At 42.4% G+C, this 14,479-nt stretch overlaps 1 protein-coding gene across 1 annotated transcript in view; it reads right to left on the reverse strand.

Moving 5' to 3' along the window:
• The window catches only part of LRP6 (LDL receptor related protein 6), a 185,385-nt gene that overhangs the window by 33,694 nt on the left and 137,212 nt on the right, over positions 1–14,479 (reverse strand). The window contains exons 10-13 of the mRNA XM_062194835.1: positions 13,883–14,109; positions 10,770–10,954; positions 9,824–10,150; positions 2,230–2,432 (exon numbers count right to left, since the gene is read on the reverse strand). Of these exons, the coding sequence (XP_062050819.1) occupies positions 2,230–2,432; positions 9,824–10,150; positions 10,770–10,954; positions 13,883–14,109 (942 nt within the window). The remainder of the gene's footprint in view (positions 1–2,229; positions 2,433–9,823; positions 10,151–10,769; positions 10,955–13,882; positions 14,110–14,479) is intronic.

The raw sequence follows: 14,479 nt of genomic DNA on the forward strand, positions 1-14,479 counted from the left end.
GTCAATGGTGCAGCATTTAAGAAAATACTGCTCTACAGATGACAGCAACTAGTCAGGGCTACAAATTCAACCTTTCATTCATCTCTTTCTTTAATCCTCAAAGCTATCAAAAGTTAAAATAAAACATTCTGTCTTGGGGCTGGCACTGTGGTGCAGTGGGTTAATGCCCTGGCCTGAAGCTCTGGCATTCCATATGGGCGCTGGTTCGAGACCTGACTGCTCCACTTCCGATTCAGCTCTCTGCTGGATCTCTTCTGGGAAAGCAGAAGATGGCCCAAGTCCTTGGGCTCCTACACCACGTGGGAGATCTGGAGGAAGCTCCTGGCTTCGGATCGGCGCAGTTCCGGCCGTTGCGGCCAACTGGGGAGTGAACCATAGGATGGAAGGCTTCTCTCCCTCTCTCTCTCTGCCTCTCCTCTCTCTGTGTAACTCTGACGTTCAAATAAATAAATCCTTAAAAAAAATTAAAAAAAAATTTTTTTCCAGCGCCGTGGCTCACTAGGCTAATCCTCTGCCTGCGGTGCCAGCACCCCAGGTTCTAGTCCCGGTTGGGGTGCCAGATTCTGTCCCTGTTGTTCCTCTTCCAGTCCAGCTCTCTGCTGTGGCCCAGGAGTGCAGAGGAGGATGGCCGAGGTCCCTGGGCCCTGCACCCCATGGGAGACCAGGAGGAAGCACCTGGCTCCTGGCTTCGGATCGGCACAGCGCACCGGTCGCAACACACCAGCCGTAGCGGCCACTTGGGGGGTGAACCAACGGAAAAAAGAAGACCTTTCTCTCTGTCTCTCTCTCTCACTAACTCTGCCTGTAAAAAAAAAAATTTTAAAAAATAATAAAAAAATAAATTATTTTACAAAGCCAAAGGAAAAAAAAAAGATTTTTGCTCTTCTGCTCTATCTGAATAAATCATATTCTAGTTATTCGGTATCTCTGAGGAAACATATTCCTTAATAAGGTTACATAATTGGTTTGCCATGTCCTATAATTTCTATGCAACAGTTTCAGCCCATTAGTCCTGGCCTACACAGTACACGGATACATCTAGAATATACAGCTACGTCTATACCCCAGAGCACCTCTCAGAAGCCTTAAGTATATCATTGTCATTGTTCTTCACTGTGAGATAAGACATAGAAAGGAAAAAAAATAATTTAATCCCCTTAAATTTTAATACATCTAAAAATCCCACTTAAAATCACTGCTATCAGGAAGATGACAAATAACTATTTACAGCAAACCTAGTATAACATTGGCTGTATGGCCGGCACCGCGGCTCAATAGGCTAATCCTCCGCCTGTGGCGCCAGCACACCGGGTTCTAGTCCTGGTCGGGGTGCCGGATTCTGTCCTGGTTGCCCCTCTTCCAGGCCAGCCCTCTGCTATGGCCCGGGAGTGCAGTGGAGGATGGCCCAAGTGCTTGGGTCCTGCACCCCATGGGAGACCAGGAGAAGCACCTGGCTCCTGCCTTTGAATCAGCGCAGTGCGCCGGCCGCGGTGGCCACTGGAGGGTGAACCAACGGCAAAAAGGAAGACCTTTCTCTCTGTCTCTCACTGTCCACTCTGCCTGTCAAAAATAAAACAAACAAACAAAAAAATTGGCTGCAGAGAATCTGGAGACTAGTATGGAAATCTACAACTAGCATGGAAGCATAGGTACGATTGCCAGTATCCTCATTTCCACCCCTAGTCACCAAGGAAGATGTACCAACAGCATTTCCTAGATGTTCTTAATTTGACTGAGGTTGTCTGTTTTTCATCCTCTGAAACTTTTAAGTATCAGTTCACAGGCAATTTAACTGTTATTTATTGAGTTCCTACTACATAAACAGCCAAGGACTATGTACTTTAGATTCTTTTTAGGTTAAAAAAAAAAAAACTGTAACACCCTAGTGAGTGTCAGAGCGGGGATCAAAACAAAGACCTATTTGATTTCAAAGCTCCTAACTCTCCATACGATGGAACCACAAGGAAAAGTCCATATAAACCGATGTGGGCAGCAGGAATAAGGCACTGCCAATGAACAGTCTTAAGGTATCCTAATATAATTTTCATGCCAATACCATCATCAAACCATTGCTTACTCAGAAGTTACAAAAGGTATTATGTACACAAGTCAGTTCAGACACACACACACACATACACGTTCACAAAAGCAGAGTCAAGTGAAACTGGGTGTTCGGCTCACCCAGTTACCAGTCAGAAGGAATGGATTTTGAACTGAGCCCTGAAGTACCTGGCTGCCATCCTCTTGTGCCTTTCGGATCATGTTCTGTCGTGAGTCAATCCAATAGAGTTGCTTGTCCAGGGGGTCGTAGTCAATGGCCCGCACGTTCCGAAGGCTGTGGATAGGAAGGATGATGTCAGGACTCTGCTGTTCGTCAATCACCATGCGGTTGATGGCACTCTTTTGACTGAAGAGCAGGAAGGTGGTAGGAGCTTAAAGAAAAAAAAAAAAAAATCTGAAATACAGATACTCTAAGTCTCAGAGCAGCCAAAGATTTGGTCAGCTGTTGTATACATCACATACAAAATGGACACACGTATGGAAGAGGAAAGTCTGAGGAAATAGTCTTTTGGCATGCTCCAATTCACTTCTCAGCGTGCACTAAATAGCACTTTGGATACCTAATCAGTTATGAATTTACCCAATGAAACAGCCAACTAGCCCACTTTTCTCTGTCTTGTACAAAGAGATACCATAAGAATCTTGATTTCAATGAGGCATTTGGTAACAGTAACAAAATTCTCCTGGTCTACGAATTGAATAAACCTACCCCTCCTTACCTATTCTTGTCTGTGGTGCCTAGAAGAATACCTGGGCTTCCACAAGTCAAAGCAGAAACCTTAAGATTGGTTCCATCTTAGCTTTCTCACCATCTAGTCATTTGATCTTTTTTATTTTATTTATTTGACAGATAGAGTTAGATAGTGAGAGAGAGAGAGAGACAGAGAGAAAGGTCTTCCTTCTGTTGGTTCACGCCCTCAAATGGCTGCTACAGCTGTCGCACTGCACCGATCCAAAGCCAGGAGCCAGGTGCTTCCTCCTGGTCTCCCATGTGGGTGCAGGGGCCCAAGCACTCAGGCCATCCTCCACTGCCTTCCCAGGCCACAGCAGAGAGCTGCACTGGAAGAGGGGCAGCTGGGACTAGAACCCAGCGTCCACATGGGATGCCGGCGCCGCAGGCGGAGGATTAACCAAGTGAGCCACGGCACCGGCCCCTAGTCATCTGATCTTAACTGTAAATAGGTCTTACATAAATACGAAATGAAAACAACTTGTATTCTTAGCAGCAACAGTAGCAATATACTTGTTATTAACAGGAATTAAACAAGTTCTCATGGATTATACATATAGATTTTCTTTTGTTTAGTATATATGTGATGGCTGCAGGAAGAGAGAGCAGGTAAAAATTACCAAAAACCTACTAATAATAGATGCTCTGCACCCATTACTGCTAATCTTTTTAATATACTTTGTGTTTGTATTTTCACTAAAAAATATTCTGCTTTGATGCTAGGTTGACACCCTAAATTTTTTCCTTTTGCAGGGACTAGGCTTCTGATGACTAAGTGGTCATTGTTCGTATGGGAAAAACATATAGAAAACAACAGCATTTCAGAATGCTGCCATCGATGTTAAAGTCTCCATAAAACACAGCTGCCCCCTACCCGACTCTGCTTATCCACAGGATATGTTCTAAGGCCCCCAGTGGGTGCCTGAAACTGCAGGTAGTATTTGACCTCATATGTACTGTATTTTCTACTATATATATACCTATGGTAAAATTTAATTTATAGATTAGACACAATAAGAAATTAACAACTAATAAATCAAAAATTATAGCAATATATAGCAAAATCACCAGCTTCAGTATTCTTGTACTTTGATGCCATTATTAAGTAAAATAAGTGTTTATTACACACAGGCACAGCTATACTGCAAGAGCTGGTCTGATACCTAATCAGTGATTAACAGACAAGTAGTATACACAATGTAGACTCACTGGACAAAGGGATGATTTGTGTCCCATGTGGAACAGTGAGAGATTCATCAGGCTACTCAGAATGGTATGCAATTTAAAGCTTATGAATGGTTTACTTCTGGAATTTTCTATTTAATTTTTTCCATTTTATTTTTATTTGACAGGCTACAGAGAGAGCCAGAGCCAGAACCAGACATCTTCTATCCCCTAGTTTACTCCTTTTATGCCCAAAAGAGTGAAGGCTGAGTTGTGCAAAAGCCAGGAGCTGAGAACTTACTCTAGGTTTTTTTGTCCCATGTGGGTGGACAGGACCCATGCACTGAAGTCATCCCCTGCTGCCTTCCAGGGTGTGCACTGAGCAGGAACAGAGCTGGGACTGTGCTAGGCGTTCCAATGTGTCATACATCTTAACCTCTGTGCCAAATGCCTGGAAAGAGCTCATGTTTTTTTCACTGTGGTTGACCATGGTTAACTAAAACCATGGAAAGTGAAACCATGGATAATGAGGGACTACTGTGTATATATAAATTCCATAACTATATACTCTTCTCTTGGTGCTTCGTTATCACTCAAATCCAGTAAAATTCTATTATTCTCAGGGATATAAAATATAAATAGCCAGGCCAGGACTCCCCGCTTTATTTCTCCCTCAGCCTGTTTTCCATTGCTCCATTACTTGTGGTTCCTCAGCTTACCTGACATTTACACTCACATGTAGATTAGCTTAAATTCCAAAGGAACCCAGTGGTTCTCAAGAGAAACATGGTATTTACAATACTGAAACTCTGCTCTATTTAAGATCTTCATTAATCAAAAGTCCACAGCTATCTGGGAAGATTTACAAAGTATCCTACTAATATTTGTAGAAATTTCCACTAGTTGGAGTCCATCACATATTGATTTAAACAATTTTTAGCAGTTTACTAGAGTTTATGCCTTAAGTAATAAGAAGACATTTCACACAGAGAACTTAAAAGTCTCTCACCACTCTTTTTAATATTTTTTTAGGGGGCTGACATTGTGGTGCAGCAGATTAAGCAATGCCAGCATCCCATATGGGTGTCAGTTCAAGTCCTGGCTGCTTTACTTCCAATCCAGCTCCCTGCCAATGAGCTAGGAAAGCAGCAGAGGATGGCCCAAGTGCTTGGGTCCCCGAATCTATATGGGAAATGTGGATGGAGTTCTAGGCTCCCGGCTTTGGCCTGGCTGTTGAAGCCATTTGGGCAATGAACCAGTGGATGGAAGATTGCTCTTTCTCTTTCTTTCTCTCCCTCCTTCCCTCTGTAACAGCTTTTCAAATAAATAAATCTTGAGTGAGCGAGCGAGAGAGAGAGAGAGAGAGAGAGATATCTCAGAGTTTTAGTTCCCAAATTTCTGGTCTGGGAAGCAATAAATCAATATCACCTGCTCTCTCTCACATTTGGCTTCTACCATATTTGGCTGGGCGTACATTTTTTTTCTCAAGTTTTTTGTTTGTTTGTTTTTTTGACAGGCAGAGTAGACAGTGAGAGAGACAGAGAGAAAGGTCTTCCTTTTTGCCATTGGTTCACCCTCCAATGGCTGCTGTGGCCAGCGCACCGTGCTGATCTGAAGGCAGGAGCCAGGTGCTTCTCCTGGTCTCCCATGGGGTGCAGGGCCCAAGCACTTGGGCCATCCTCCACTGCACTCCCGGGTCATAGCAGAGAGCTGGCCTGGAAGAGGGGCAACCGGGACAGAATCCGGCGCCCCGACCGGGACTAGAACCCGGTGTGCCAGCGCCGCTAGGCAGAGGATTAGCCTGTTGAGCCACGGCGCCGGCCAAAATTTTTTCTCAAGTTTTAACTTTCACTGGGATTCCACAATTAGGTGTGGATCTTGTGGTTCTAGAAATATGGATTAAGATAAAACCAAAAGTGTCTCCAAATAAATCTATCTTACAGAAAGTCTGTTCAAAGCCATTAACAATTACAATTTACTGGCTCAATATTTTAAAAGGAAGTTCATGTTTTCACTTATTTACAAGTCAGTGCTTAAAATGACACAAAACATGCCAATTTAAAAGCCTAAATCCATTCTACCCAATTTACATTAACTAACTTCCACTCCCACATCTCCTTAATGGTGTTTTAAAAACTGCTACAGGTTTTCTGAGTCTTGCATTCCTTCAATGAAGACAACATGCAGAAGTTAGAGGATGAGATTAAGTAGGTGGAAGCTTTTCAACTCTCACATGAAGGCACAAATGTTCACCTGTAGCTTAAAGGCAGGCTTCAGTAGGAATGGAATAAACTACAAGGTCAAGCCCACCATATAGGAGTACCCATTTGTGCACAACTGCGGGGTTGAAAACTAACACATCCACTAGGCTAAAACTGCCCTCCAATGAACAGCTCTTCCCAATTTGCATAAAGATGCCACAGAGGCCACTTCTGTACAGGACAAGGTATTCCACAATTTGGCTTCCCATTTCCTCTTTGACTTAACCTCTCTTTATGCACTCTGTTTCAGCAACAATGGCCACCTAAGTGTTCCTCTAACATGTGACACACATTCTCCCCTTGGGCCTCAGCTGCCCCCTTCTGCCTGACAGGTATCTTCTCCCAGGTAACCATGCAGCTGGCTGATTTCCTCACCTCCTTTAGTTCCTGACAGAAATGTCACTTTGTTCATCTTATTTACCACGGCAACCCTTTCCTCCACTATCCTTTCTCGCTCAATACTTACTACCACTCAACCCCTGACATAGTTTACTTAGCTCAGTATCTGTCCCAGTGGAATGTAAACTCTGTGAAGACAGGGATTTATATCCATTCCATTCACTGTCATATTTAGCACTGGCTGAGATAATGCTTAGTTTTAAAATCTACTTCTACGTGCCTTTCACCATTATTTTCTTGAAATCACTCTCTTCAATGTTCTAATAACCACTTTACCCCAAAATTCAACAGATGCTGTTTTACATCTGACCCTACTCAAACTGTAACATTCAATACAGCTCTTTTTTCAAACAACCTTACTCTTCTGTGCCTGAATTCCTGTTTTTCCTCTCATGTCACTGGCTGCTACCTCTCAGGTCCTACCTCAAACTTGCCCATGGTTCCTTAGGTCACCAGGTCCCTTGTTTTCTCTCCACCAGAGTAGGCACACCATGGCTCACAAGCCAATTCTAGCCTGCTCTCTGCTCTGGAAGGAAGGTTTACTGGACTTCAACCAGGTCTGTTTTAGAAACGCACTGTCTAGGGCTGCTCTCGTGCTACAGCAGACAGAGCTTGGCAGAGCCAAGCAGGTATCAAAGAGCCCTCACATCCACAAAGCCTAAAATATTTGCTTTCTGGCCCTTTAGAAAATAAGTTTTCTATCTCCTGCATTATACCTAGGCAATCTCTCATTTCAAATGCATCATGACAATTTCACAACTGGTATTCCCAACTCCGCCTCTCTCCGCTATTTACTATTTCACCTACCATCTTACTTCTTTTCTTCCTCCCCGCATACCAGCCATTACTGTTACGTTCATTCTAGTTCTAACATATATCTTGAACGCATCAGCATCTCTCCATCACCACACTTACAACACAGCACAAGTCTATCTGCATCACCACACTACTCTTAAGACAAATATGGATTTCAAGACTGAGTGAGAAAATGATCTGTAACGTTCAGCATACGCTCATTCGGACTTACCGCTAATGGTAGAGCTAGAAACGTGTCATGGGACTCCAAATCCTATTATGTTGGCAGGTACCAATGCCATCTTACTAGTTACAGTGACCAGTTTAAGTTCATAATTGATCTCTTTTATTTATTTATTTTTTTTATTTTTTGACAGGCAGAGTGGACAGTGAGAGAGAGAGATAGAGAAAAAGGTCTTCCTTTTTACCGTTGGTTCACCCTCCAATGGCCGCCGCGGTAGGCGCGCTGCGGCCAGCGCACCACGCTGATCCGAAGCCAGGAGCCAGGTGCTTCTCCTGGTCTCCCATGGGGTGCAGGGCCCAAGCACTTGGGCCATCCTCCACTGCACTCCCGGGCCACAGCAGAGAGCTGGCCTGGAAGAGGGGCAACCGGGACAGGATCGGTGCCCCGACCGGGACTAGAACCCGGTGTGCAGGCGCCGCAAGGCGGAGCATTAGCCTATTGAGCCGCGCCGGCCATAACTGGTCTTAAAGGTAGGATTAAGTGTCAAAACAATAACATAAACAAGACCAGTGTCTGCTAATAATAACTGATAGAATTAAAAAGGAGAGAGAACGATCCAACATGGGAAGCAGGATACACAGCAGACTCATAGAATGGCAAATGCCCTAAACAGCACTTTGGCCTCAGAATCAGCCCTGAAGGCATTCAGATCTGACTAAAAAGCCCATGAGAGTATCTCAGGCATGGAAAGCCAAGACACTCTGGCAAAAAAAATGACCTAAATAAAAGATCTCTGTGAGCGAGATCCCAGTGGAAAGAACGGGCCATCAAAGAAGGAGGTACTTTTCTCTGAAGGGAGGAGAGAACTTCCACTTTGACTATGGCCTTGTCTAAATAAGATCGGAGTTGGCAAACTCAAGAGGCTTCCATAGCCCTGGCAGCTCCTGACAAGAGCCTCGGGTGATTACTGACGTCATAAATAAAGGTGTCAATTGTTAAATCAACAACAGGAGTCACTGTGCACTTACTCCCCATGTAGGATCTCTGTCCTTAATGTGTTGTACTATGCAAATTAATGGTAAAACTAATATTGAAACAGTACTTTATACTTTGTGTGGGTGCAAACTGTTGAAATCTCTACTTAGTATATATATACTAAGTTGATCTTCTGTATATAAAGATAATTAAAAATGAATCTTAATGAAGAATGGGATGAGAGAGGGAGTAGGAGATGGGATGGTTTGCAGGTGGGAGGGTGGTTATGGGGGGAAAAACTGCTATAATTCAAAAGCTGCACTTTCAAAATTTATATTTATTAAATAAAAATTTTAAAAAAAGTAAATAAATTTTATCAAAAAAAAAAAAAAGAGGCCAGCGCCGCGGCTCAATAGGCTAATCCCCCTCTTGCGGCGCCGGCACACCGGGTTCTATTCCCGGTTGGGGCACCGATCCTGTCCCGGTTGCCCCTCTTCCAGGCCAGCTCTCTGCTGTGGCCAGGGAGTGCAGTGGAGGATGGCCCAAGTGCTTGGGCCCTGCACCCCATGGGAGACCAGGAGGAAGCACCTGGCTCCTGGCTTCAGATCAGCGTGGTGCGCCGGCCGCGGCAGCCATTGGAGGGTGAACCAACGGCAAAGGAAGACCTTTCTCTCTGTCTCTCTCACTGTCCACTCTGCCTGTCAAAAAAAAAAAAAAAAAAAAAAGAAAGAAAATTATCTGTAACCTCAGCTGAAAGTAGCACAGCCCGCTGTGTGCAGAGCACATGTTCTCTAAGAGTTCCTCACCTACTGCTTACCGTTTTATACTGCAATTAAATTTTATCACATATATTTTCTGTCTACTCTTAAACAACCACATTTTTTGTTTGTTCTATTCTGTGTAACTCAAAGGACAAGGAGGTTACTTTTTAGGATTCTCTTTGTTGTACTGTTTATACTGCTCTTCCTTTCCCTTAAAATGAATAAATACAAATTATGCATAGCACACATGTGTGACTTTGTCTCTTTCAATGATGCTATGTAAACTTGCACTAAATATATTTCATGCCCAAAGGTTGCTATCATTAAACAAGTTACAAAAACTTACATTTTGCCCCCTTTAGCCCTTCTCTTTTAATTATACAAATGATGAGCTCTGGACTGCCAATTACCCTAGAAAGAACAACCTAAAGCACTTTCAAAATGCTGCTTTATTTTCTCATTCTAGCATGCTCTGGCAGGAAATGCAACTTACCACTACAAGTCCTGTTGTCAGCATTAAGAGAGTAGTGGGCAGGGCATCCACAAACAAAACCTCCAACTGGCACAGCCAAGCAAAGGTGGGAGCAGTGCCCATTGCTGGAAGCACATTCATTCCACCCCGCCTGCCGAGAGGAGTGAAAAACGAGGATGTCCATCACATAATCCAAATGGCCCTGAATGATGGTGCGGTTTTGGCCACTGGTTTTGTTGGCACGCTCAATGCTGCGTCGGCTCCAGTCCGTCCAGTAGATGTAATCTTGGTATTGAGTTAAGCCAAAAGGATGAGGCAAGTCATCTGCTATAACTTCACGGTTGAGTCCTATTTTCGGAAAGGCAGTAGATGGGGAAGAAGCAGAGGGATGCAATACGGGCAAATATAAGTGTCTTCTTGGTCAATAATATTAACAAAAATAATGAAATGACATAAGACATTAATCTGCAAGCAATTTAAAATAAAACAATTCAATTAAAAGTAATTCTAAAGCCAGACCAGTCGCCATCTACTGTCTGACCCCATGCCTTAAATTTAACCCTCCTGTTATAAATCATCGAGTTTGTTTAAACTTCTACAAATGCACTATTTTGATTCTGTTTTTATTTTCTCTACTTAAGAATCTATGGTTCAACTTTTTTTCTTCCTTCCATAAAGATGGAAATACATATATTGTATTTCACTGGTCACTTCAGGACTACCTGCGGAGTTGTAAGTACTACTACAAGCCCAACGATAATTAAATTTTCACCCAATAAAGAGAAATGAATTCAAGAAACAGAACCATTACTATTACTCATAAACAGGCTGTAATTCTATAATAGGAAAAGAACCTAGATATTCCTCCAAAGCTTTATTTTAAGTATCTAGCCAACACTGAGTAGTAGCCACTGATTTTTGCATAAAGAAAATATTCTGTAGCTGAATAAAAATTAATAAAGCTTACCAAGCATATTTGAAGATTCTATTAAGTTGGTATCCAGGTCTGTCCAATAAAGCCTCCTTTTGGCATAATCAATAGTTAGGCCATTTGCCCGCCCCACATTGGGAACTAATGTAGTACGTTCACTTCCATCCATAGCAGCTCTGTCTATCTTAGGTTTTCCACCCCATTCAGTCCAATACATAAATCTAAAAGGAAAACAACATTTAATATTTCACTTTTGAATACCTTGAGGAAAGGGCCATATTCATAGACATTAGCTAGAGAAAAACAAAGAAAATATATGGTAAATCAAGGAAATGGGTAAAACAAAGTCATGGCTACAATTCTTTTAATTATTTTGGCACCTTCAACTAAGTATCTTTTTCTCACATCCCAAAGGGGAAGTGAGTCAGCTTCCCTCAGTCTTTCCAGTGAATTTGTTCCATCCAGACCTAGGAATTGGAAATAAACCAATGGTTTCTTTTTTGCAGCACTGGCATTTATAAAACTAATATTTAAGAAAACAGCAAAGCATTAAAGCTCTAGTATTAAGAATCTGGTTTACCTCTAAATAAAATATCTTATGTATTTCTGAATACAAAAAATTTAAGTTTTTAAAAGCTGAACTAATTTTCAACTTGTATAATCAAAATTCCCCCAAAGCTGCAGGAGTACATCAAATGTAAACATGAATAATGTCTTTAAATGAAGTCAAAAGCAAAGCTTGGGGCTGGCACTGTGGCTTAGTGCGTAATACTACGGCCTGCAGTGCAAGCATCCTGTATGGGCAGCAGTTCGAGTCCCAGCTGCTCCTCTTCCGATCCAGCTCTCTGCTATGGCCTGGGAAAGCAGTAGAAAATGGCCCAAGTCCTTGGACACCTGCACCAGAGTGGGAGACCCAGAAGAAGCTCCTGACTCCTGGCTTCAGATCGGCGCGGCTCTGGCCACTGCAGCCAATTGGGGAGTGAACCAGCAAATGAAAGACCTCTCCCTCTCTGCCTCTCCTCTCTCTGTGTAACTCTTTCAGGTAAAATAAATAAATCTTTTTAAAAAAGCAAAGCTTGACAACATATTTGATCACAAGTCTAAAGGAAAATGCTACATAAAGACAACCAATGAGTCACCCCTTGAAGGAATAAATGTTGACTACTATAATCCCTGTGAAATTTTAGAAAGTTCTTTTGCTTATATTTTACTTTTTTGAGTTGTTCCCTTTAATTTTAGAGCAATCGTTCAGCATAGGCATTTCATAGATGAGGACGCCAAAGCCCTGTAACAAGTGTGAATGCCTTGTGTTTTCAAGTCAGTTACATGGCAGACCTGGAACTAGAACCAAGTCCTTAACCAAATGCCCTTTCCACTAAACTAGTAAGGGGCTAGTTTTCAAGACACTCTGAATACTGGCACTGGGAAAGCACTCCACATGCCAGCTCTCATGAAACACCTGTGGACAGACACACTCTCATCAGCCTGTCACCTGGGAGTCAACTTGGTAGCAACATATGAACATGCTTTTCTGAAAATTAAAGTTGTCCTAGGCTTTGTTTGCATTTGCACTTGTCAGTTGACAGGCGTAAGCACAACCCAAGAGCTAAAGAGCAAACAACTGTGAGGGAAATTTCACACTTGCCATCAGCAGCCTACACTGGAGCCCGCAGTCCCCACTATTAAGTGTATCTGCCCAGCAACTAATACTAAGAGCAAAGATCACCACATTCCCACCACAGTACGTCAGCAGTGGCTCTGACATGGCCCTGAAACTAAATGAGTAAGTAGCTCATCAGGGAATTAATGTGGTGGTGTCAGAGAAACTATTTTTAATTATGGATACAGTAATTACACATGTTTAAATGTGCATACTGTTGGTTTCTTTTAAAAATGGAATAAATTTTGGTTTTTTGGCCAGCTGTTTAGTTTGCTGACTCTTCTAAGAAGGATCATGTACCCTTGAAAAACACATCATGTTGTAAACAGTTCAGTCTGTATCATAATACCCAGGTTTCTCCAAGCTTATAACTGTTTTTTTTTTTTTTTTAATTTTTTGACAGGCAGAGTGGACAGTGAGTGAGTGAGAGAGAGAGAGAGAGAGAGAGATAGAGAAAGGTCTTCCTTTGCCGTTGGTTCACCCTCCAATGGCCGCCATGGCCGGCGCGCTGCGGCCAGCGCACCACGCTGATCTGAAGCCAGGAGCCAGGTGCTTCTCCTGGTCTCCCATGGGGTGCAGGGCCCAAGTACTTGGGCCATCCTCCACTGCACTCCCGGGCCATAGCAGAGGGCTGGCCTGGAAGAGGGGCAACCGGGATAGAATCCGGCACCCCGACCGGGACTAGAACCCGGTGTGCCGGCGCCGCAAGGCGGAGGATTAGCCTGTTGAGCCACGGCACCGGCCTATAACTGTCTTCTTTAAATTAATACTCTAACCTGGAGGGTTTTTAACAAATAGTAGTCTACCTCTTATTCACAGGGCATCCATTCAAGGCTCCCATTGGTACCTGAAACCACAGATAGTACCAAACTCTATATATATTTTTTCTATACATACATATCCATGATAAATTTCAATTTATAAATTAGACACAGTAGGAGATTAACAATAATAAATAGAATAATTACAATATACTATAACAAAAGTTATGTAAAATGTATGAACTGTTTATCTCTGGAATTTCTCACTTAATATTTAGTTATCTGATCAACCAGGGTAACTAAAAATATGCAAAGCAAAAATGCAGATAAGGGTGGACCGCAATAGTGACCCTTAGCCCACAAACAGTTTCAGTGGGTTTATTACAGCAGGTTTACAATCTAGTGTAACGGGGGGGCTGCAAGCAAATATAGGCTGAAAATACCTCAAAAAAGACTGCTCACTTAGTATATAAACACTAATCAACAGTATTTATTAATTCATTTCATTTTCTTCACCCAGTGTTAATAATGATAAAAGCAAAATCGAGCTCATAATTCCTCATTCTAAACCAGTAAAATCTCAATAGTTTCACATATAGCCTATCTTATTTTGTTGTCAAATCCACAAGCATTATTTACAGATCTCAAGAATATAATCCATAACTAGGCCATGTTCTTCAAAATGGGCAATGAAGCTGTAAAGGACAATACATAAAGCTATTATTTACCCTTCAGCAGGGTCCAATGCTAGAGCTCTGGGGCTATCCAGATCTTTCCACACCAAAACCTGTCGATGTTGCCCATCCAACTTTGACACTTCAATTCGATTTGTTCCTGTGTCTGCCCAGTACAAGTTCTTCCCTAGCCAATCCACAGCCATGCCTTCCGGATAGTCCAAGCCGAATTCTACCACATGTTCCAGCGCACTGCCATTCATGAAGGCTCTGCTGATGGTCTGCAAAAATAAAATGAACAAGTCAGTCACATGGTTTACGAATCAAGCACAATTCAGAAAGAAGGTCTGAACTGGTTTCTGTTGGGAACAGGAGCATTCATAAGCACCACTGTTTCTTAACAACATTGACAAAATTTATAAGCTCACATAAATATATTAATCTCTACTAAACACAACGGTGATCTCAAATTTTATTGTCAATTCAGTTGAAACTGTTAAGAACCAAAAACTGATTCTTCAAAAAAAAAAAAAAAGGTAACAGAGTGATTCTTCTTTTAATTCTTTTAGCAGTAATCAAGTGAAAAAGATCTGACCAGAATGCTGTAGACTCTTTATTGGTAGTCAGCCTTCCAAAAGTATGTGAGAGTAT

The sequence above is a fragment of the Lepus europaeus genome, chromosome 6 (genome assembly GCF_033115175.1).
Source record: "Lepus europaeus isolate LE1 chromosome 6, mLepTim1.pri, whole genome shotgun sequence".
Classification (NCBI taxonomy): Eukaryota; Metazoa; Chordata; class Mammalia; order Lagomorpha; family Leporidae; genus Lepus; species Lepus europaeus.